Below are 22,877 nucleotides of genomic sequence, written 5' to 3'. Positions count from 1 at the left end.
CGTGTAAAAAAAATAAAACAACAACAAATGTTCAGACAAAAATGTCAAACAGAGGAGTGTGTCCCCCCCCCCATAATATTCAATATCCTAATTATTTGTAACTAACAAATAACAAAGGTGACAAATTTATAAAAAAATATCGTATTAATACTCAATTACGCTTGTCAAAAATGAAAGTGACAAATATACAAAAATGAATTTTTCCTAATTTAATCCAAGGTATCTACCTTACCTATTCACACATTTTTCATAAATGTGTTTTAAACAGAGACAACTTGTGTCTCCTTCCATGTTTATATTTTTGTCATTGTTATCTTCTACCTCTTTCTATCCACCTTTCTCTCTTAGGTTAAGTTTTTTTTACTGCAAAATGTGTGTCTTGTTGAGTGGGCACACATAGAAAATCAAGAAAAAGAAAATGTCAGATTAAATTCTTCTCATCAAACACATTATGCTACAATAAAGTATTTCATTTTGTTATTCATCACTTGTGTAGCCAGACCAATACCAAGTCGGCAAAACTTAAATTAAATGTGCTGTATATTATTTATAAGAAAATATTGAAAAGTGTATAAAATAAATCTCAATAAAGTTACTACTACTACTACTACTGTCCCCCCCCCCCCCTTGCAGCTGACAGATTCACAAATCTCATTATGAGATTCGTCAATAGAAAACGACATAAAAATCGATAGTTTTGTACAGTTGGAAACGAAAATTTGATTTTTCAGTACTTTTCGGCTAAAATTCTCACCTGACTCTTAGCTCGGCTAAAATTTGGAGAGAATTTTGTATGGGAGCTAAAATTTAGCGCGAGCTGCGTACTGGGCTTAACTTTTTATTGTTGACATTTTTCTTGCTTTTGACTTTTTTTTATTTTTAATTCATTTAGGTATTTCTTATTTAAAAAGTTATTTTCTTATGTTTTTTCTTGAATTTAAATAATTTGAATGTTTTTATTTGGACTTTAAAGCCAGAACTATAATTAAAGGAAGCAGTTGGATGCTAATGTCAATTGTTGTTGTTTTCTTTGACTTTTTGATAAGATTTCATCCGTCGAGTGCGGGTGCGAGCGCTGGCTGTTCCCCTCCGTTTCGTCCTACGCATCCGACAATTATAGTTCTGGCTTAAGCCTAGTACGCAGCTGAAGCGAAACGAAACATTTTGAAATCTCCAAAGTCAACAGCGAACATGTCAACGAAAAAATACCATCGGGTATTATAGCAAAGTAAAAATAATAGAAATACAAATAAAAAGATAATAAAAATACAAATAAAAAAAAATCAAGAAAAAACATCAGAAAATAAGTTTAGATAAAAGCAAAATCAAAACATATTTTTAATTTCTGTCAAGATTTCGCTAACGGAATTTTCTATGCAAACGAAATTTTCTATGGAAAATTTCGTTTCGCTTCAGCTGCGTACTAGGCTTTATGAATGAAAATTTGACAGATATGTGTGCCATTTTCGTGTATTCCCGTGAAGTAATGCCAATTTGTTCTATCTTTCTTCAAAAATAATGTAAATAAGATTCTTGAAGTTAAGCTAATTCAAATACAAAGACTTCCAGATTGATGGTTCTTATCAAATCTACTGTTTGCTCAAAGGAAGATAAGATTTATCGATGAAAGCTTCGACTGTTAACTATAGCTGAAACTTTCATCAAGACATCTTGTCTTCCTTTAAGCAAACAATAGTCTCAATACCAAGACCAACCATCAATTATTATCTAGCCAGAAGAAATCAATGTTGATCTTCTAAGAACCCTTTACAAAAGTCAACAAAAGAACTGCATGTAACCATAAACGAAAGAGGCGTGTAGGTATTTCTTAGAAAATTGTACAACACTGATTTTCCATCAATTTGTCCTGTTCCCTTTCTCAAAATCAGTTCAACAATATTATTTCGCAACATTCATTCATACAAAAAATCAAAGAAAGGGCTTTTTGTTGTACACAACATAATATACACATTATAATTGGTGGGAAATAAATTTCCACACATCAGATGTCCATTTCCCATATATAACATACAACAACCGGAAGGAAATTGCAAACCAATTACATAATGTCATTCGCTTATCGTATTGTTAAAAAGTCCTATAGAGTTTTTGACCTATTTTCTCAGGTCAGAAATAAAACCATCAAATGTTATTTTTGTGGAGAGGAAAAAATATACCAAATGGCCGGATATAGTGACAGCAGGATATCCTTATTTTTTTTTCTTTTTCGCTTTTCATCATACACAAATTTTATTGTAAATGCATTTGAGTTTAAATGTGATTATTTTTCAATGAACATTTAATTTGAAATGACTTTAGGGAAAAACATCCTTTTTTTGTGTAATTTCACTTAAACAATCATTAGCCAATAGGATAATATGAATTGAATTTCTGTTGAAATTAAATTCTATTCAAATAATCTGATAAGATGAATATCATCATCATCCACCTTTTCTCACAAGATTTTTCATGGCAACCTCTTGCCTTTAACCCTACTTGAGAGCAGATAAACATATTTGTTTATCATCTCCTTCCGGCGAAGGATCATTATTCTTCAATGAATTTTACCTACCATTGATATGCACTTGTTACTCACGGTTTTTTATATTTCATTCAATGTTCCCATGGATAGTTTTCTTTTTTTCTAAAACACACAACCTCAATGTTTTTCATCGACCAAGAGCGTAAATGATTGTCCCTGACAGATGAAAACACACATTTTCTCGCTTCTGTTTCAAGTACCTATTTTTTTTTCCTTAATTTTTCTTAGTTTTGAAAATTCCCAAAGCCGCCCGAAGGTGCCGCTCATTAATTAGAAAAAAAAGGTCCTTACACCACACAAAGAGAGCATATGTATCTGGCGTATCCTTGTTTTTTCCTGCCCGGAAGACATTATTTCGATGTTGATTGAAATAAGAAAAACAGATAGTAGTTTTATCTTCTTACTCTCATCGTAATGATTTAAGAGCTTAAAAGATATACAGGATGCTGTATGGCAGTGAGAAATATTCTTCTATGATTTGTATGAGAAAAAGAAGATTTTGTGAATATCCTTAAAATCGTTTTCTATTTTTTTTTTTGTTTTAATCTTTTGATCTTTGAATTTGTCAGTAGGAAGAGAATGTTCGCGGTTATGGATACAAAGATGTTAAGCAGGAGTGATTTTCCACCGCCCGTAATTAAAACTACCTAAGCTATATGAGACATATCCTTTACAAAGGATTAAAAGATTTTCTAAAACAATATACTTATCCTTTGATACTGATATGTGTCGGGTCTCACTTTTGGACTATTCATGTTTATCTAGAGTAGTGCTCTAAATAATTAACACTTGTCACAGAGAGAAGGGCCTTAGGCTGAAACAGATGTTTTTCAGCTTAAATCGGTTTCTGTACGAGCATGCCGAAAAATATAAAAATAAACAAAAATGTTTTTTCCTTTTTTTTTGTTTTTTGTGGTCAAAGGAAACAAATCTGTATAATCTGTTTGGTTGCATTTCACTCATTAAGTGTGGACACGAGGATCGAACTAATATTTGAGTTATGTTAAGCTGTTTATTTTTGGAAATTCCTAATCTGAATTTAGTGCCATTCTCATTACTATCTTTTACTGTACCTACTGTAAATTCTTTAAGAAAGTCTTTTTTTTTGGTTATTATATTGTTTCTAAGTGAAGAACTAAATTCAAGTTGATTGAAAATTGCCTAGGATCCCAACAACTTACCATGAGTAATTCTCATAACACGACTTAAATTTTTGCCCAATAAGAACTTTTCTATTGGCATTCCTCAGCGCAAAATTTTAAACTATTTAGTAAAATGCTTAAGCCTTTCAAAAGCAGATTGATTGTTAGATAAGTAAATTACTAAAAAGGCTTAAGCATTTTACTAAATCGTTTAAAATTTTGCGCCCTTGTGTTTTATTGGGATTTCAGTATTTAGCTAAGTTACCAATAAAACAAGGCTAAATTAAAATCCATAGGTACAATTATGTTAGTTCTCGCCCCTTTTACCATATTGTAAGTGTTCATATCCTCAGTAAAAATGTAATTCCGCCGCACCACACCGCTGCACCACGTCCCACAGTGGTGCCATTCTTCGTTTTTGGCGTAAAAATTCATTTGCACGGCCATTTCTGGACGAAAAGTCATGAAATTTGGTACACTGAATGATAATAGTATGAAGAATACAAAAAGGCTGCCAACTTTTTTTTATTCAAAATGGCGGCTCCAAAATGGCGGAAAGAATGAGCTTTAAAAAAGAATTTTCATTTTCCAAACAGTATATAAGCTAGAAATTGGGCTAAATTCATGTCAAAAAGGTGTTAGATTTAAGATTTAGGATTCATAGATTCATATTCTTTACAAAAAATCAAAAAATTTGAAAACAAAGTCCAAAGAATGCCAATTTAGTAAAACACACTTTAAGACCTCTAAATACGCTATTTCATGTATTTTTTTTCACTTATCACAATTTTGAGATCTCTTCTATTTATGTTTCATAAGAAAATTTATTTATTTTTTCCGTAAACCAAAATATACTTTTCTAATAGATTTTAACTTTCTTAATTCAAATCCGAAGTCGAAAAAAATCTATGACGTCACGTTTTTGAGATATAAGCAGATCAAAATTAATTTTTATCTACGAAATTTGACGTCATAGATTTTTTTCGACTTCGGATTTGAATTAAGAAAGTTAAAATCTATTAGAAAAGTATATTTTGGTTTACCATTTCATTTTGAAAAAATGAAAAAATATGAAAAAAATTCGCAGCACCACCGCCGAAAAACGACTGCACCACGTCCACACCATTTCATTTTGAATGAAAAATTCGATGCACAACACAACAGCCGCACCACGTCTGCACCATGATCAAAAATTCTATTCTCGTACGTATACAAATGTTTAAGTTATTTTGACTTTGACAGTTCGTACAAACATGACTGCTTTAGGCGTTGGATTTCTAATTGAAAGTGCTGTGAATACTAGGGTTCGAATCTCCTTCTCGTCGGTTTAAAAAAAATATTTTTCAATAATCCAAAATTATTTATCATGGTGCAGCGAATTTTGTATAGAAAATGAAATGGTGTGGACGTGGTGCAGTCGTGATGCGGAGGTGGTGCCCCGAAATTTACGGCCAAACGGTGGTGGTGCAGCTGTGTGTGGTGCGGCGGTCAAGATTAAAAAAAAAAAATTTTTCTTTAAAAATTTAATTTCTATTTTTACTCGTGAGAGTAACAAAATAATTAAACTGCCTCTATCATTTAAGAAAAAAAAAATCTTCCAATGTGTAAAGAAAAGTATATCAAAATCAAAAACTGTTTTTATTTTTAAAATCTTCACTTCATTCATACATTTTTTTTTTATATTTCACCTTTTTGAAATTTATCTTTAGCAAAACTACAAAAAAAAGAAATAGAATTCAACTTCCTTTTGTTATTTACACCGAAACGAATCCTAAATAATGGAACAGTTTACAAAATATTTTTAATTATTAGCTAGCTAAGGGATTTTATCACTCCCCAATTGTACGGAAAATATAATATCCACCTCTATTGTTAGAAAATCAATTATGATTGTAGGTAGTTTTTGTTGTTGTTTCCTTTCCTTTTTTTCAGAGTATCTTGGGTGGGCAAGGTGTTTACAAAAAAAAAAATAAAATCTTTTATGAAATAAAGGTATTTTTTACACCTGGTAAAAAACAGCAGGTAATTTTTTTAAAAAGATTAAAATACTGTTGCTGATTGAAAATCCATTTACCTACACAATAACAATACAGGATTTATTTGACACTTCTTTGATTGCTTCATTTTCCAAAACTATTTTCATTTGCACAAAAATGTGCACAAAACAATTTGTTTAACCTGAAAAGAACCTACAAAAAAATAACTAAAGTATGGAGACAATTTGCTCCAAATACCATAGAAATCACTCGCCCACACCACTGAGAAATTGTCTAAATACCAAGTCTCAAAATAATAAACAAACAAACCTAAAAGAATATTTTTATTGCAACCGTTAAATGCATCAAAATGAAGTAATTTGAAAATTACGCAGTACGCGAAGTAGCAAAGAGGCATAGCAATGACGGCGTACTCGCGAGTAGGTGAAATACAATTTTTTGTTTTTGCAGAAGTCGCAACGCATTACGCTGTGATGAATTGGGATCAAGCATTTTAGATCTCACCCACTTGGCAGCTACAAAATAGGTTGATGTTTTTCTTATATCTGACACACCTTTTTTATCTTTTCCTTGGGATAAAAATAGAAATTGAAAAATTACTATTACAAGGGTTAATAGATCAATCTTATTGAGATCTATTTGCGTAACAATAGAATAACTGAATTGCTTGCTTGCTATGTTCTGAATACTTTCGTTTCGTGTACTTCCTGGTTGCAAAAAGTGTAACATAGCTTATGTGCAGTATTTACGGAAGGAACTAAATTAATCTGAATACAGAAAGGAAATAAATGTTTTAACAATTTAAATATATTTTTGGAATGTTGAGAGTTAAGTTAAGGTGGATATTTCCTCTCAGAAAAAATATTAAGAAGTATGACTTTCGAAATTCAAACATTAAAGGCCAGTGCAGAGAAAAATATGCCGCCCTAACTATTTATTTCTTTTAATAGACGGGCTATTTTCGACTTTCAGGCGGGGTAGGACAAAATCAAGAAGTTGGATTTTATACAGAGTATCCTCTTAAGTTGCTTGTTAATTTGAGAGTAAAATTGTTGTGAAAATCAGAAAGTTATGGTAAAAATTTCTCTAAGTTGACAGTTGAGTAACAAAAGTAAAATATAATCAACTATCAGCTGTCAGTGAGTTGTCATCTCACAGCATTTTTACTCTCAAATAGACATTTTCAAAAACTCTGCGAATTTATTTTAATTTTGCATTTTTTGTATTTTGGTTTTCATAGCAAATTATTCGTAGCTATCTATAACATAAAACAAATTATCTTAAAATCGATTGTCTTTATACAAATTGAGTTATGAATGTCACAGGTGGGACAACTTTTTGTCATGTTGCGAATTTGCTTTGAAAGAAAAGAGTTTTTAAAGTCAATGTTAAACAAAGTCTAAGATAACTATTGAAATATTCAACCAGTGCACTTGCAATTGCGATATCCAAATCTGCCCCTGTCCACATTTGCCCCCTCCTTCCCCACATAAATTGAACGAAACTACATTATCATCATTATTTTTCGGTTAGTTCTCTACTTTCCGCAATTATTGATAACACAGCCACACAAAAAAATTCTCTCCTGGGGTTGCGACTATGTTTTTCATATAGTTTTTGGTACGCTGAAACCGAATCCAAAGTCCGTTTTGCCCCATCACGTCAAATTTTCGAGATAACCTCAAAAAATGTCACAAAAAAAAATTTGTTCTCTGATCTGAATGTGCGAATATGTTAATCATATAGTTTTTGGGTCGCTGAATCCAGATTCGAAGTCAATTTTGCAATATCACGTCAGGCTTCCGAGATATCCCCAAAAAATGTCAAAACCGAAAAAACAAAAGTTCTTATCTGGAGGGTCGCTTAAACCGAATCCGAAGTCTATTTTGCCGTATCACGTCCTTTTTTTGTGGCTGTGTAATCATTCATATGTATTTTTTTTTTCGAATTTTAAATTCCAATTCGATAATTCTTGATCAAATACTCTTCTTAGTCGAGTTTACATTCGACGACTTTCCTTTGTTGCTGTTATTCTGTGAGATTTTACTGACTGAAATCTCTCTTAATATTACAACAACAACAAAAATTATCAGGGAAGCACTAATTACTTTTTAATCACTTTTTAAACTTGCAGCCGTCTCCGTCTCTCTCTGTCTCATTGAAATGTTATCCATCTCTTTAAACATTATTACTCATTACAAAAGATGTTTTCAGAAACGTATGAAACCATGATCAAATTTATCTTTTGAAAAACTGAACGAAAATATAACGATATTGTGTTGATTTCAACCGATTAAGGTCCGCTCACATTATCCAAACTCTAACTTCATATTCCACCTTACAGAGTGTAACCAGCATATTTCGGCATAATGTGAACGAGCCCTTAATTGCCTATAGCACTTAATAATAAAGTATTACAAATAAAAGTCTACCATTAAAAAGTATTTAACTGACAGAGAACATTTATATCGCATTAGATTCTCATTTTATTCCTATAAAACAATAAAAATGACAACTTTATGTTTTAACTTAATTTAAATGCAATGGATTTTTAGATAAACAATGAAATTTATGAGAACTGCAATAGGTAGAAGTAATTTTCTATTTAAATTGCTAACTACTCACTCGCAGGTAGGTTTAAGGACATTCTAATAGATTCTTTTCTACTGAGCTCGCTTTTGTGTACCTTGTTTCTTTTTGAGAAGAAAAGCTTATAGCCCATTTCTTAAGACAAATCTTCTTTTTGAATTTGTCTTGTTTTAGCGTATAAATCTAATCCAAGGTTATAGTCCAGGTCATGTGACGTTGGTAGTTTGTTTATTTGTGTTGTTTTGGTTTGATTTTATTACTGTTTCAAGATAAAGATTTCAAATTCCAATACATCCTTCTGAGAAAATGAAACCCTGTTTGCATAGTAAAAAAAACCTTTATTTTTAGCCAAACACTACATAAAATTTACAACTCTCAAGCTACCGTGTAATTTTGTTGGTTTCCACGACCATGTGTTAAGCACGCGAGTTTTTGTCAGATATACTTGAAACATGACAATTATTTTACCTGTCATACAAAAGTGTCATTGTGTGTGGAATAACTTAATTTACAACAACCTTTTAGTTCCACTGAAGATAGGCAGTTAAAGAAAAAAACTCAGTAAGTCATCAAGGACATTTCGGATGGCAAACAAAACAATTATTACAGTCTTTTTGACAGAACTTAACAAAGACGAAACATTTTGTTCCATTCATGTCAATTTTTCTTAATAAATTGACTTATCAATAAGAAAAATGTTGAAGGACATCGAATTATGAACATTTTTATTTTGTTTTCTTGCAATTCTTTTCAATTGAGTTGCTATAGAAATTGCATTGTCATACGAGCTTGGACAAAATTGTAATTTGAACGCCTTGTGAGGTTTAAAGATTTTTTTTTATTTTAATTTCTGAACGTTAAGTGTAATTGATTTTCAACACTATGGACCTTTTAGAAAAAGAGAAATTATAAGAAGCTGGAAGAATGATAAGAATGACTAATCAGCAATAATCGGAATATCAGTAGGTACATGGCTTTGTTCTGACAGTTCTGGACTGTGCACACATGATAAGTTAGTATATTCTCACCAAACAAACACAATCACAAAACAAACCAACCTAATTTATTCTCGATTGGGGCTGTTCATTTACTTTTATCAGTAAAGTGATAGTCAGAAATTCGCATACGTGTTTTCTACCACATATTATCTAATGTGGAATTTCGCAAGCCTTTCAAAATAAATGAATACGTTTTTTTTTCTGCTTATATCAAGCCAAATATTTAAACCAAAACCTATAGCATAATAAATCTAATACCTACCCGTGATCTAGTTAAGATATTCAACTCTTCAAGTTTAATATAATAATTTTAAAACTTATGATAAGATTCATAATTATACAAAAGTTAACAAGGAGAATTTTTCAAATGTCATTCTTTGTGAAAGACGTCAACCTACAACGTAAATTAGGTGTAGGCGCTGTCATATGACTTGTCAATTCATTTCAGCTCAATAAAAACTTTAATAGGGTACTTGTAAAAAAATGTATTGTTTTTTTGTTTTTTACAGAAATGCTATCTTTTTTTCCAACATTTTATGTGTGTGTTGAAAAATCACGATTATACTTCTGATTGCGAGTTAGGGGGAATCATTTTCAAGTTCATTGAACACGTAACACCCGTGGACTTATGAAATAATTTACAAAAAAAAAAGATAATGAATATTTTTTTGTTTTTTTTTCTGTAATACCTACGAAAAAAAAATACACAAACAAACACACCTATGTAAAAGCTTTGAAGAAACATGAAACCGCAAAATGGTTTCCCAGGCATACGTTATGGTGACGTGTGTAATAACTTTTCAATGGCAAAATAAATCGCTGAAATCAACAATGATATTACGGGTATTTGGTGCTTGGGTATTATAGTTAAGCAGTTAGCAATTAAGTGTTTTTTTAAAACAATGCAAACAGCCCCTTAAAGCATGATAACTAACATATGCTATGCATTGTGTATAGAACTTTACCCACAGAAATGCCATAAGACAACAATGTTTATAGGGAATATCTTGTGGTCAAAAGAACTTGAATTTATTTGGACAAATAGTTCAAGAGAATGCAGTTTTAATTTATAATCATTTGTTTATCGTTATCGTGTTTGACTTGTGGTTGGTTAAAGAGGTTAGCACTTTATATTGCTGTCTAATTTTATACCATAGCAAATGGATAAGCTTTGAGTTGACAAGGGTATATACATACAAAATAAACATTATAAGCTCCTTTTCATTTGATATGTTAAATTTCTCATAAGTAGGTACCTACTTTATTAGCGATTTTCAGTGGAACGCTCATTCAATGAAATCAATAGCAGCGTTTTTTTTGAAGACTACTACCAGATAATTAGTAGATCTAGTACTACAATAAACACATGATCTTCTGCTCAAATTGATAGGAATGTGAAGTTGTTGTACCAGATTTCTACTTACGACTAATCTACTACTTCGAAAGGAACCCGACTAACAAGGCTGTTCTGATTTCCATTCGAATTCTTTTTTCTCCCGTTTTCGAATTTTGAGGATTGATAGGTGTTTTGAAAAACGAATATGACTACAATCAGCCAAATTTTTGCTGTTTTTATCCTGGATAGCAAATTTCTATCAGAAAACAATATTCTCCAGCAAAAAAGTCGAATTTTCAATTCTCGTTCAATTTTAGTTTCCGTTTTCAAATTCGAACGAATATTCGAACGAATATTCGAACAGCCGTGTAAAGTTAGTAATTCCTATTTATCGGGCAGAAGAGCATGAAGGCTTGGCCACACTGGAGGGTATGCGGTAGCGGTACGGGTAGCGGTGAGGGTACTTGTATGAAAAAAATTCCAAACTGACACATCAACGTTCAGGTGTGGAATTTTTTTAGTACAAATATCGTTACCGCTATACCGCATACCCTCCGGTGTGGCCAAGCCTTGAGTAGATCTAGTTGCAAATGTACTAGATCATATCTACTCAGGAGAAGTTTACCACCTCGAATGAAATACAGCTTTTAGTGTCACTTAAGAAACTGGTAAAATTATCTTTCGTTTAAGCCCATAGCTGCTGACTCCAAAAGAAATGCTGGCTTCTAATGGACGCAGTTTTATAAGATAAAATATGTTCTGTACCAGATTTTTTGGAGAGTTTTCACTTACATATTCTGTATTCTCTTAAACTTGGTAGAACACTCATGAGAGGTGGTTAGTAGACATTGTACTACCCTAACAAGATGAGAGTTTTTAGTTGGTAGTACTAGATTATTTTCTTCATTTACTCATGAGAAGTCTACCGTCAACCTCCAAAGAAACACTAATAGCCCTGTTCCTTTGGGAAGTGGCAAAGTATAACTAGTAGTTTACTAGCGATTTTCAATGGAACGCACTTTCAACGAATTCAATATTAATCGTATGTACTTGGGAGGAAGAGCATGAGAAGATGATAGTACTAGATTAACCAAAACATCTACTATTAGTACGCTTCCATCTCCAATGGAACAGGGCTAATACAGAAATTATTAGGGAGTAAACGTTAGTTGATCTAGTAGATTTACTACTAGAACTAGTCATGCTCATGCATGGGAACTGCATTGATTTCACCGATGTGTATTCCATTAAAAATCGCTAGTAAAGTATTAGTTGTAGTTTACCACCTTTAAAGTAACAGGGCTCTTGAGAGTCCAAGTTTAGCTCTGTTCCTTTGGAGGGTTAGAAAGTACTACAAGTAGTTTACTACCCATTTCCCATGGAAGAATTCAATGCAATTCATGAGTAGTTCTAGTAGTAGGTAAATGTAGGTACTAGATTATCTACTCATGAGCATACTACATACCTCCAAAGTAATGGGGCTGTTGTTTCCCCATTAATTTATTTATGGTTCGTTATGTCGTTAAAAAATTGCATCAATTTGGAAGAGTTCCAATTGCTAGGAAATTATATCGACCCCCGGCTCTGCTAATTTGAGTCAGCAGAACACTTTTTAATTGATGCACGAAGTATGACTAATGAGCAAGAAATAATTCCAAGTTCATCGATCTGTCATTACTACATTTCCAATTATTTTTAATATTTTTCCTCAAATGACTAATCATATAATCTGCAATAATTTTATTGAAATTTCTTTACATATTCATTTTTTTTTTTTTGTAAACATTTCTAAATTTTTAATTCTTTCATAAATTTGTCATTGCTATAAGAACCCTATAAACGAAATTAAAATGAAATTTTTCAGAACACCTTTAGTATGAGAAAGTCAATTTCACGTACAAAGTACCCATGTACTCATTGCAGCATATTTTTTGTTTATTCTCGAAATACTTCCTCTTGCGTGCAACTTATATTTTCTTTACAAAACCTCTCACCAATACAGCACCAGTACTATCTAGCGGGCATTTATTGAAACACCTTGAGGAAATATTTTCATTTCCTCGTTTACAGTTTTTACAGTGTTGCTTGATCTTGCTGTAATCATGTTCTTTTGAGTACACCAGTCGCGGGTATTAATGCAAATTAAATCATGAACCAACGTTTTTTTTTCTTCTAATTGGCCAATGTTATTCCGGTCAAGAGTTGTTGTTGTGTTCTTGTTGATTTCCCGCTGCGGATGGTGGTTGGGTTGCGAAAAAAAATAAATTCTCAAAAAAAAAAGATACAAGAAAAAAAAAGTATTTTCGTCAGGTGCTTTGGCTTGACTTGGCATTGCGCGATCAGTAACCAAATACGTTGATCTGCAATCGCTGTCGTTCCGTGTAATTTTATAATACTCAAGGGCAATTCTCTGTGGGTGTATAAAAAAAAATAAAAAAAAAAAATACTAACTTAAATCTTTTATATAAACAGTGGCAACGAATAGAACACCATTTGGTTGTGCTATAGGGTGTCGAAATTTGCACTTGGTTCTGTTTTAGGCGCAAGCACCTTCATTTTTTTTTTTTGTTATTTTACGTAAATGTTTCTGCAATTGTTGCAAAATTATCTTGAAATATGTTGCTGCTGCTGTTGCCTACTTCTGTTGGCTTTTTTGCGCTTTTAGTTAATAAAATATTGTGTCTTACTGTGTGGTAAGAAATCTGAAGAAACTCTTTAGGAGGAATTTTTTTTCTTTCAAGTCAATGTTGGTATTTTGTTCTAACAAAGTTGGGAAGATCAATTCGATATGTATGGCCTTTTATAAACAAGAGAAATATGTTGATTTTAAATATTCAAGGTTGGAAGATTTTTATTTCAGTTAAGGTTTTATTTTTTGAAAATAGCGTTTCTGGACCTCTCCCCCCAATAAAGTTGTACATTTTCTTACAAAAAATTTAATAATATCAAAATTTTTATTTTAATAAAACCTGTCCCAAAAAATATGACGCATTGTACTAAAATTTCCCTAAGTGTCATCATTTGTTTCGTTTATAAGTAGCGTATATCAAAAAACCGTCATTCCGGGAACGCTTTTTGGGATATACAGGGTGTCCCATAGTCACCGCCCCAAATGAAAACCATAGATTCCTGAGGTCATTTTAAGTCGAAAAACTTAAGAGGTAATTTTTTCATTTTAGTCCCGTTCAATCCAATCAAGAATTTATTACAGTTTAAGTTTGTCTCAAAACTTTTTTTTCTGCAGACATTCGTTTCTCCACAATTTTGCATCAAACACAATTTTCTTCGTTTTTTAAGTTGGTTTTTACACTTTCATATCATTTAAGTAAAAAAAAAAACACGTTAATGAGTATTAATTTTTTGTGGTTTTTATTAAAGCCCAGCTTATTTCCATTAAAAAAATAAGTTTTATTTCATAAAAAAGGCTACTGAAAGTAATTAAAAAAAAATAAACAAACTGAGTGAATTAAAAAAAAAATTATTTTTAAATACAAAATTAATTTAAATGAATTAAAACTTTTTCTGAGCTTTATCTATTTGTTCTTTTCTTAACCACAATAGCTCAGAAAAAGTTTATAAGTTCAAGTTTTAAAGTTCAAGTGACCTCAACTCCAAAGCGTTTCGACCGAAATAAGGCGTCTTAGTAAGGATACGACAGATCTAACTGATGAGCCCACTGTCGTACCTGGGCGAAACGATTTGGAGTTGAGGTCAATTGAACATTAAAATTGAATTCTATCCGATTATGACTGGAATATCAACCTTTATCAAAAAATAACCAAACAAATTTTAAAAAAATCTCCAATGGCCTAGGTATTTCTAACATGCATAAAAGCGACTTGCGAAAAACATTTGAGCATGGAATTTTTGTCATAAAATAAAGTTGAATTTTTGAATAAATTGGACCTCGAAAGTTCCCATCTCCATGATTTTGACCCTTTTACAAGAGTAAATTTGACACTTGAGCGGCCATTTTGAAACTTTAATTTTATGTATTTTTCCTTTCATTGTCAGTTTTTATAAATTAAACTTAAATGGTAACGCATGCTTTTATATCTATACCTGACAGCTCAAAATTACTTTATTATTGACAAAGGGCGACTATTGAAAAAGTTCATTCAAATAGTGGACCATATCTAAACGAAACAGGTAGGTACATATTGCAGCACTTGATTACTCAAAATTGTATCTTTTGGAAAAACTATACTTTTCTTATTTTATCTTCCCAATATAAGAAAAACGTTACTACATGTTATACTTTTCATGTCAAATATTTAGAATTCCACAAAATTCAATTACAAATTTTAACACGTCAATAAACAAACTGAATATATAAATCAAAATCATTTCCTCACTTCCTGTGACCTAGAGCCACAACAATTAAAAAAAAAAAGAAAAATTAATTGAAAAAGAACAATCAAAGCCAATAACTTTAAACAAAACACAAAAATAATTAAATATTTCTCTCAAAACAATTTACCTAAGGTGTTCTAGACATCTAGACTGCTTCGTCTCTCGCGCCCTTCCGCCCAACCTTCAATTAAAATTTAAATTCAAATCAAACAAGACAAAATATGCTGTAAAGTATAGTGGGTGCCAATCATGTGGCAAGACTTCGAATGAAAATAGATCGTTTTAGTGATATTTATCTCGCGCAATCAAAAAACTATATAAACGATTGTTGGTTTGTCTTAAAGGAGCGCGCGAATATAAGAACACTCGTGCGCAGTGCCATATTTCAAGAAAAAAATATTTGTAATTGTGAAACTGTTGTTTTCTATTCAGTTAAGCAATTTCGTTGGCTTTTTGAGAAATTTTTGATTCATTTCAGCAACAATTCAACCCAAATGTAAACAGATACCTCTATTCTACTACATTTGTCGATGATGAAACCAGAACTTATATTTCGCGTAAACACACACCGAAGAAGGTCAAAATGAATCTCGGCTAAACTTTCAATATGCCTTGTGTGTACAGCTTTATTTTTATTCCAAATCTAACCCCGTCTGACTCTACCTTACCCCTTTAGAACCATAGTGTAATGGTGACACCACTTTTCATTTCGATTTCGACAACAACTGTTCGACATTACTTCATCTTTAAGAACGCAGCTTGCTCCACAACAAGATCTCTCAAAGTGTATAGAGTAAACTTGAAATATTTAAAAGTTGGTTTTCATGGTGGTTTCAACTTATGGCAAAAACTTCCAAACTTAACCACCATATCAGTTGGTTGGCTTAGAAGTTGAGCTTTAAAATTGTGTTTCTTCTTCTTGTGTGTTGTCTGTTTGATTTAACAGAGTGCACACGCTCTTGAGATTGTTTTGAGAGTGACATTTGTTATACACGACGACTTTTTATGGCACAACTTTGATCTCGATCTCATTTACGCTCTTGTTGGACCAGTTAGCATTGACATATGCATATCACTTTTATCTTATGCGAAAGACTTTGGCAAGAGTTTTATGTTCTAACTTCTAAGTTATTGAGACAGAGTATAGGTAAGTCAAAATAAAAAAAGAGTTAGATGTGGTGGCTGTGAGTTCTTAAATGTTGCCACTTAAATTATTGCTGTTGATGGTGTTGCATTTGGTAATTGAAACGTTTTGACCTAGTGAGCTCGATTATATTCTATGGCCACACACTTTTTTTTTCGAAATCTTGTTCTTGAGCTAAGAACTAGAGACTTAAGACTCTAGTGATGTATAATTGCTCGTTTTACATTCAGTAATTATTACCTAATTGATTTTGTATACTTGTGATCTGCTATGAGCTTCTAAACATGTATTATTTTGATTATTAAGATAATTCACTAAAAATGTATTTGTTGGTCTAGTTTATTTTTTTTTTGGTTAAGATAAAGCTTGTTCTGAGTTTATATTTAACTTATGTTGCACTTGTGTCTTGTGTCCGAATAGAAGTTGTACAAGCTAGTATTTATGGTAATAAAGAAACATTTTAGTAATAGCAATTGACCTTGATTCACATATGGCGAACTGCAACTTTAGTTTGACATACTATAAATTCATTGAAATAACTCAAACTTGATTTACTTTCATTTAACGGTTTTGAACTAAAAATTTAAAGAGTTTATGTGTGTTCGGGATATAGTCTCGTGAACGTGCCTTCATACTGTCTCACAAAGTATAAATTTTGAAACTAAGTAGGTTCACACTATATTTTCAATTTATTTAGGTAAAATAAGTAAATGCAATTTTGACATTTGTCGAAAAGTAAATTTTCACTCTACTACAATCACCGGAATAGAAATATAGACTTCAAAGACATTTTTATTTTAGTACGAAAAAGGTGAATTTGATTTGCAAAATTGTGAATTTTCACTTCTAAATGCATGATTCATTTTCAAAATGAAATTGGATGTTAATTGCTAGAAAAAGGAACATATTTAAAGATTAGACATTTGACTCCAGTCTAACCATAGAGTGACTTCCATAATAGGGTTTTTGCATGTAACAATTTTCTATTTTTAAAATAAACTCTATTCTCTCCATAAAATATTAATTAAAAATAAATAATTATGTAAAAAAAACCTTGTACTTCCATTTATAATGCAAACAGTAAACTCATAAAGTGATACAGCATCTTTAAGCTAAATAGGCATTTCCGATACTAAAATGTAGATAATTATAAAACAAACTTTTCAAATGACCTTAGCTTGTGCGTCACTATAAAATGAATATTGTTTTGTGCTTCTCATTAAAGTGGGTAGGTAGTACTCTTGTATGCTAATTACTTATTATCTACATACTTATTTGTTATTATGACAAAGAATTTATTTGTTCTATAAAACAAAAATTTAAACAATAACAATTCACTTGAATTCATTTAGATAAATACATTTTTATTGCTCGAGGGGACGACTATGCAGAAGATGTCTAGAAAACAATTTCATAGTTCCGGTCTTCTTGTCGCATTGCACGTATTCAACGATAATAATAATTTTAAACCAAAAATACGTATCTCAATCAAGAAATTCATTCACCCATAAAACTGATTAGGCAAGTCAGCTTCGCTTGCGATACCTATAAGAACGTTTTTAATTTATTTGCTAATATGGTAGATGATAGACAGCACGTGTATGAATAAAATAAAGGAGAATGTTGAAATTTATCACGTAGCCATCGGGTTTTATTTGATATCTTTTTGACGCCGCTGTTTGTTTTTTTTTCTTCATCACCTGATATTATATCTACCAGAATTTAAATATTTTATATGAATGTTTAATCATATAAAAGTTCATTGAAAAGACTATCTATTCTTATTGAAGGTTTAAATAAAGTCTTTGCTTTAGCTATTTCATAATTTTTTGTAATAATTGAAATATATACAGAAAATGTATAAATGCTTGAATGATTTAACAGAATTCATACATTCTGGAATTCTTTAAAATGTACAAGATTTTTCCATTTAGAATGCGGATTTTGTATTTTAATGTATTTTATTCTGCTTAGTTTGTAATTTGTAATGAAATGGAATTCTTACTATGATTAATTCTGTGGGAATATTAAACGACAATTGTTAAAAACAATTCAAATAGAAAAACCATACCAAAAAGAGGATTATTAATTCAAAATTTCCATTTAAAGGGGCGTGGTGTCTACCAATTTGCATTGGGCTTATATAAAGGTTATATGGACTTTGTTTGACCTTTTGGAAATGGATAATTGTAGACCCCTTTTTAAAATAGGCTTCTGATGTTCTTTGTCCATATACGGATTCAAAACATATATTATAAACGGTTGAAGGTTTTGAATGAACAACAACAACTTGTGTGTGTTACCACCAAGTTCATAGGCTGGAGTTATAGCTATTTCACGGGGACCAACCCGATCATCAGACCCCTTTTCAGTGGTGCTAAGTCGCTTATGTTCAATTGATTTTGAAAATTGCCCGAGCTGGGCTTGAACTCACGACCTAGCGGTTGGGAGGCCGACGCACTACGCTTCGCACCACCGCTGCCACTTGTGAATTCATAACCCCGAACAGGTTTTCCAATTATCAAGTTCACTTGAATCGACTAGCATTTTTATTAACTCAGACTTAATTTTTAAACCACAAATACAGTGAGCAAACACATGAATTACAAAGTAAAATTCGGACACTAGGGCGTATACGTACTATTTTTCCATATGAAACTGATACATAAAAATGAAATATTTCAAAAATATATTTAAAGTGCAAAATAAATACATAGGTACATACATGCATGAACATAAAATATGAACATGTACACAAGGCACCGGAAAATTTCGATTTCAACAGCAATGAAATCTATGACTTTGTCAAACAAAGGGGCCAGTAGGTATTCCTTTCATTGGATTTCATCATTGAAAGAAATCATTGCAGTGTGTTTTGACACACTGACCCTGTCAGTGAAGATTGTTCGGGGTCCAATTTTGTGAAACAATTTGTTTTCTACAACTCCAACATAATATTTCTTAAAAACCAAAATAAACCATTCTGATATGTAATGTACGAGTAAAAAAAATTGCCAGAAAGTTTTTGGAGCCTTTTTTTAATAATATGTATCTTAATGTTTCTGATGGTATAAAATATAAATTGTTTAACTAAACATTCAACGGTATTAAAATATGAATAGGTATAATATGTATGATTTTTTCTTACAAACAAAACTTGTATTGAAATTATTGCAAAAATAGCAAGAAGACAGGAAAACCTACCTGGTATGAATACTTACCAAATTTTGAAGTCTGCGGCATATTTTTAAACTAGACATATAAACTTAAGCTAGGATTACAAAGGTCAACGTATTGTCTTTCTGATATAAAAATGACGTGAGTTTTTTTTTAACAGTGTCAATCACCACTGTTGCGTTAGTCGTTTGTACTAAAACGACTTGCTCTAGGAGTGCCAATTTGTGTTAGATTAGTAATTTAACTTGGCAGTTTCATCCGCTCTTCCCCTTCTTCTTCATGACAGTGCAAACGACAAGCCTAGGGGTGAAGTTAATGTCAGAGATTCAACGCGTTGACCAAGGTATGAAAAATATGTATTTTCTTAATAGAAATTGAAAGATGTGAACATTTTAAGAACTCCATTAATTTTATATTTCTTCATTCTCTTTTGTTTGTAAAAATTCAACAATTCAATGAAAACCACATTGATTTAACTATTATTCGGAATGATTTTGCGTTGAAGATGAACATTTTAAAATCAACGTGGAAAATAGGTTAATTTTTGATGGTTTCGTATCTTAATGTCACATAAATCAAAGTAGTTCAACTTTGAATCAACGACGTTTCAACTCCAATTTATTTTTTCCCTCAGTGAGATGGAAGTTCTAATAAGAGGGACTAATATTCTTTTTACTTCAAAAATTTTCTTTTAAATTGTAAAAGAGTTCGAGTTAGAGGGAAATTCGAATTAGAGGGAGTCGACTGTATTTCAAACAGACCTATTGTTGTTCAAAACTTCTGTCAAAATGTAAAGTAACGTGATTTTGGGTATTAGAAATCGAGCACTATTTTTCGGTTTGAAAGTTTGTTTTACCCAGAAATAAAAAGCTTTCAATCAGGATAGTTCATTTTTAAACTCTAATCATGCGTAGGTATACCTCCCTATTAACAATTTTGCTTCTATAATGCTTTACAGAAGCAACAAAATGGATGATAAAATTGTATTCCAATTTCTCCTCTCAGAGAAAGAAAAATTTTTTGTATTATTATTTAGTTCTAGAACGAGGCACGACCACGAGAAACTGAAAGAAGTAATAACAAAATGACGCTTTACGCTATGAACTTTGTATATTTGTTGCCTTTGTCTTTCCTACGTTCGTTTTTCCTTTCAAACTTTTTCACTACGATTCTCCTTCAACTTTGTGTTCATACAGAAAAAGTTGTAGGGGAGATCTGCTTAAGATGACATACTTTTTTCTATAAGGCTGAAAATAAAAAAATCTAGAACTCATAGCATTGAAATTGAAATTAATTACGTTTATTTTTTTATTTACAACAAAAAATAAATTAAGGGCCAGTTTGTTCGCAGTCGATTATCTTTTAATCAAGGATTGTTCCATAGAAAAATCCTTGATTAAAAGATAATCGAGTGTGAACAAACCGGCCCTAAGCATAGAATTCAAACATATTAGTATTTTTAAAAATTATTTTAAATTTGGTCCTCAGCCCTGTATAAGTTGACAAACCTTTAGGTAAGATGACATACCCCTTTTCTTCATTAGCTGCGTTCCTTTGGAAATATTTATCTACTTTTTAGTACTTAAAGCTGCTTTGAACTACTTTTTCAGTATAGCAAAGTAGATCAAAGTAGTTTTAAGTACTAAAAAGTAGATAAATATTTCCAAAGGAACGCAGCTATTCCTAACTACAAAGCAACTTGAACGGACAAGCGTCATGTCATCTTACCCGAAAATGGTTTCAATCTTAAAAGCATAAAAACTACACGATCTGGTCCTTAGATACTTCACCTTTGGTTGCTGAGAAAATGCCACTATGTCGTCTTGTCGATTATGTCATCTTAAGCAGATCTCCCCTAAGTGTGTGAGTGCAACCTCGCCAACCTCGTATTGGCATTTTCAAGCCGGACTATCAAATCTGTTCTTGCTTAAAGGGTGTGTGCGTGTGCGTGTGCACGGCATTCACATACACTGTAAACAAAAGGGTCTTTAGGGGTGAGACGTACGAAAGTTTCCAGTCTTGGTATAGTTTGTCGATGCCTTTGGCAAAGTGTGATTGTGTTTCTGCTTTAAATCTGTTTACATATTCGTTTAGTTTGTTGTTCAAATTCTATCAAAAATGTCAATTAAATATGTTTACAGTGAGAATTTGATTGCAGAAAGCAACAAAAATCCAGCTGTTCAGAACCGAGCTAGTATGGTTCACTCATTAATCAAATCATATGGACTTTTGTCCCACATGGACATTCTTATTCCAAAAATATGCAAACTCTCTGATTTGAGAAATTTTCATTCTGAAGATTACTTAAAATTTCTTAAGAAATGCTCTGATGCGCACGGTGATGAAAGTGAATTAGATAATTCAGAAAGTGAAGATTTTGGATTAGGTTATGATTGTCCAACTTGGGGGGGAATTATCAATTATGCCACAACTATAGCCGGAGCTACAATTACTGCCTGTGATGAACTTTGTCGAGGATCGGCTGATATTGTTATTAATTGGAATGGTGGTTGGCATCATGCACATCGAGATAAAGCCGGAGGATATTGTTACGTTAATGATATTGTATTAGGAATTCTTGAACTGAGAACAAAATTCGATAGGATCATTTATATTGATCTGGACGTTCATCATGGTGACGGTGTGGAAGAGGCTTTTGAAACAACAAAACGAGTATTTACACTTTCCTTTCATCAGTGTGAACCAGGATTTTTTCCTGGAACTGGTAAAAGCGAAAATTGTGGTCTTGCTACAGGGAAAGGATACGCAGCAAACTTTCCCTATAAAAGTGGTATATCAGGTGCAAGATTTTTTAATTACTTCAAAAAAACGATAAGTTTAATAATGGACACTTATAAACCTCAAGTTTGTGTGATACAATGTGGAGGTGATGCTTTAGCTGGAGATCCATTAGGTAATTCAAATTTATACCCAAAGGATTTGATTGAATGCATCAAATTCGTGATGGAATTTAAACTACCTTTGGTATTACTTGGAGGTGGAGGTTATAATTTTGTAAATACAAGTCGGTATTGGACGGAAATTACAGCTGCAGTCTGCAACAAAGAATTGGATGATGACATTCCTGATGAAAACGAATTCTTTTTGGACTATGGACCAGATTATACTATTCAAATACAAAAAAGTAGAAGAGAAGATCTAAACAGCGATGAATATATGGAAGAATGCGTTAAATCAATACAAGAGAATATTAAAAAATACAATGTTATGTCTGTGTGATCTTATTTTTAATTTTGATATTTAATTTTTTAACCCTAGTTTTGTGAATATGAAAATGGCGAATAAACAAATACATAAATAAAATAACCATTTTTTAACTATTTAAAATATTTATCCTGAGTTTAACTATTTTTTTCTCTGAGTGTAGGTACCCACTCAATTTCCGACAAAATTGATGGTGTAAACGGTGCAACGGTGTAAACTCTTGGTAAACCTGGTAAAACGGTAAATATGGTAAACAAACAGGTCTACCCTACACTTACCACTTTAGGCCCAACTATAATAGACGGACGGGAACGGAAGCTATTGTCAAAACCAAACGAACCGTTTCTTGCCGATCTGTCAAATGCATGCAACAG

The 22,877-nt window shown here is 31.9% G+C and overlaps 1 protein-coding gene across 2 annotated transcripts; it reads left to right on the top strand.

The window, feature by feature from the left end:
* Positions 1–21,264: 21,264 nt before the first annotated feature.
* LOC129918490 (histone deacetylase 8-like) lies at positions 21,265–22,591 on the top strand. 2 transcript variants are annotated; one of them, XM_055999077.1, is made up of 2 exons: positions 21,265–22,078; positions 22,145–22,591. In XM_055999077.1, exons 1-2 carry the CDS (start codon positions 21,397–21,399, stop codon positions 22,516–22,518), a joined length of 1,056 nt encoding a protein of 351 aa, XP_055855052.1. In that variant the 5' UTR covers positions 21,265–21,396; the 3' UTR covers positions 22,519–22,591. The 2 variants fall into 2 exon arrangements, with proteins under 2 accessions (XP_055855052.1, XP_055855051.1); XM_055999076.1 differs by having other exon boundaries at positions 21,266–22,591.
* Positions 22,592–22,877: the final 286 nt, after the last annotated feature.

Source organism: Episyrphus balteatus, chromosome 4, assembly GCF_945859705.1.
Source record: "Episyrphus balteatus chromosome 4, idEpiBalt1.1, whole genome shotgun sequence".
Taxonomy (NCBI): Eukaryota; Metazoa; Arthropoda; class Insecta; order Diptera; family Syrphidae; genus Episyrphus; species Episyrphus balteatus.
Note: the sequence above shows the minus strand (reverse complement) of the source record. Positions and strands in the feature narration are given on the sequence as shown.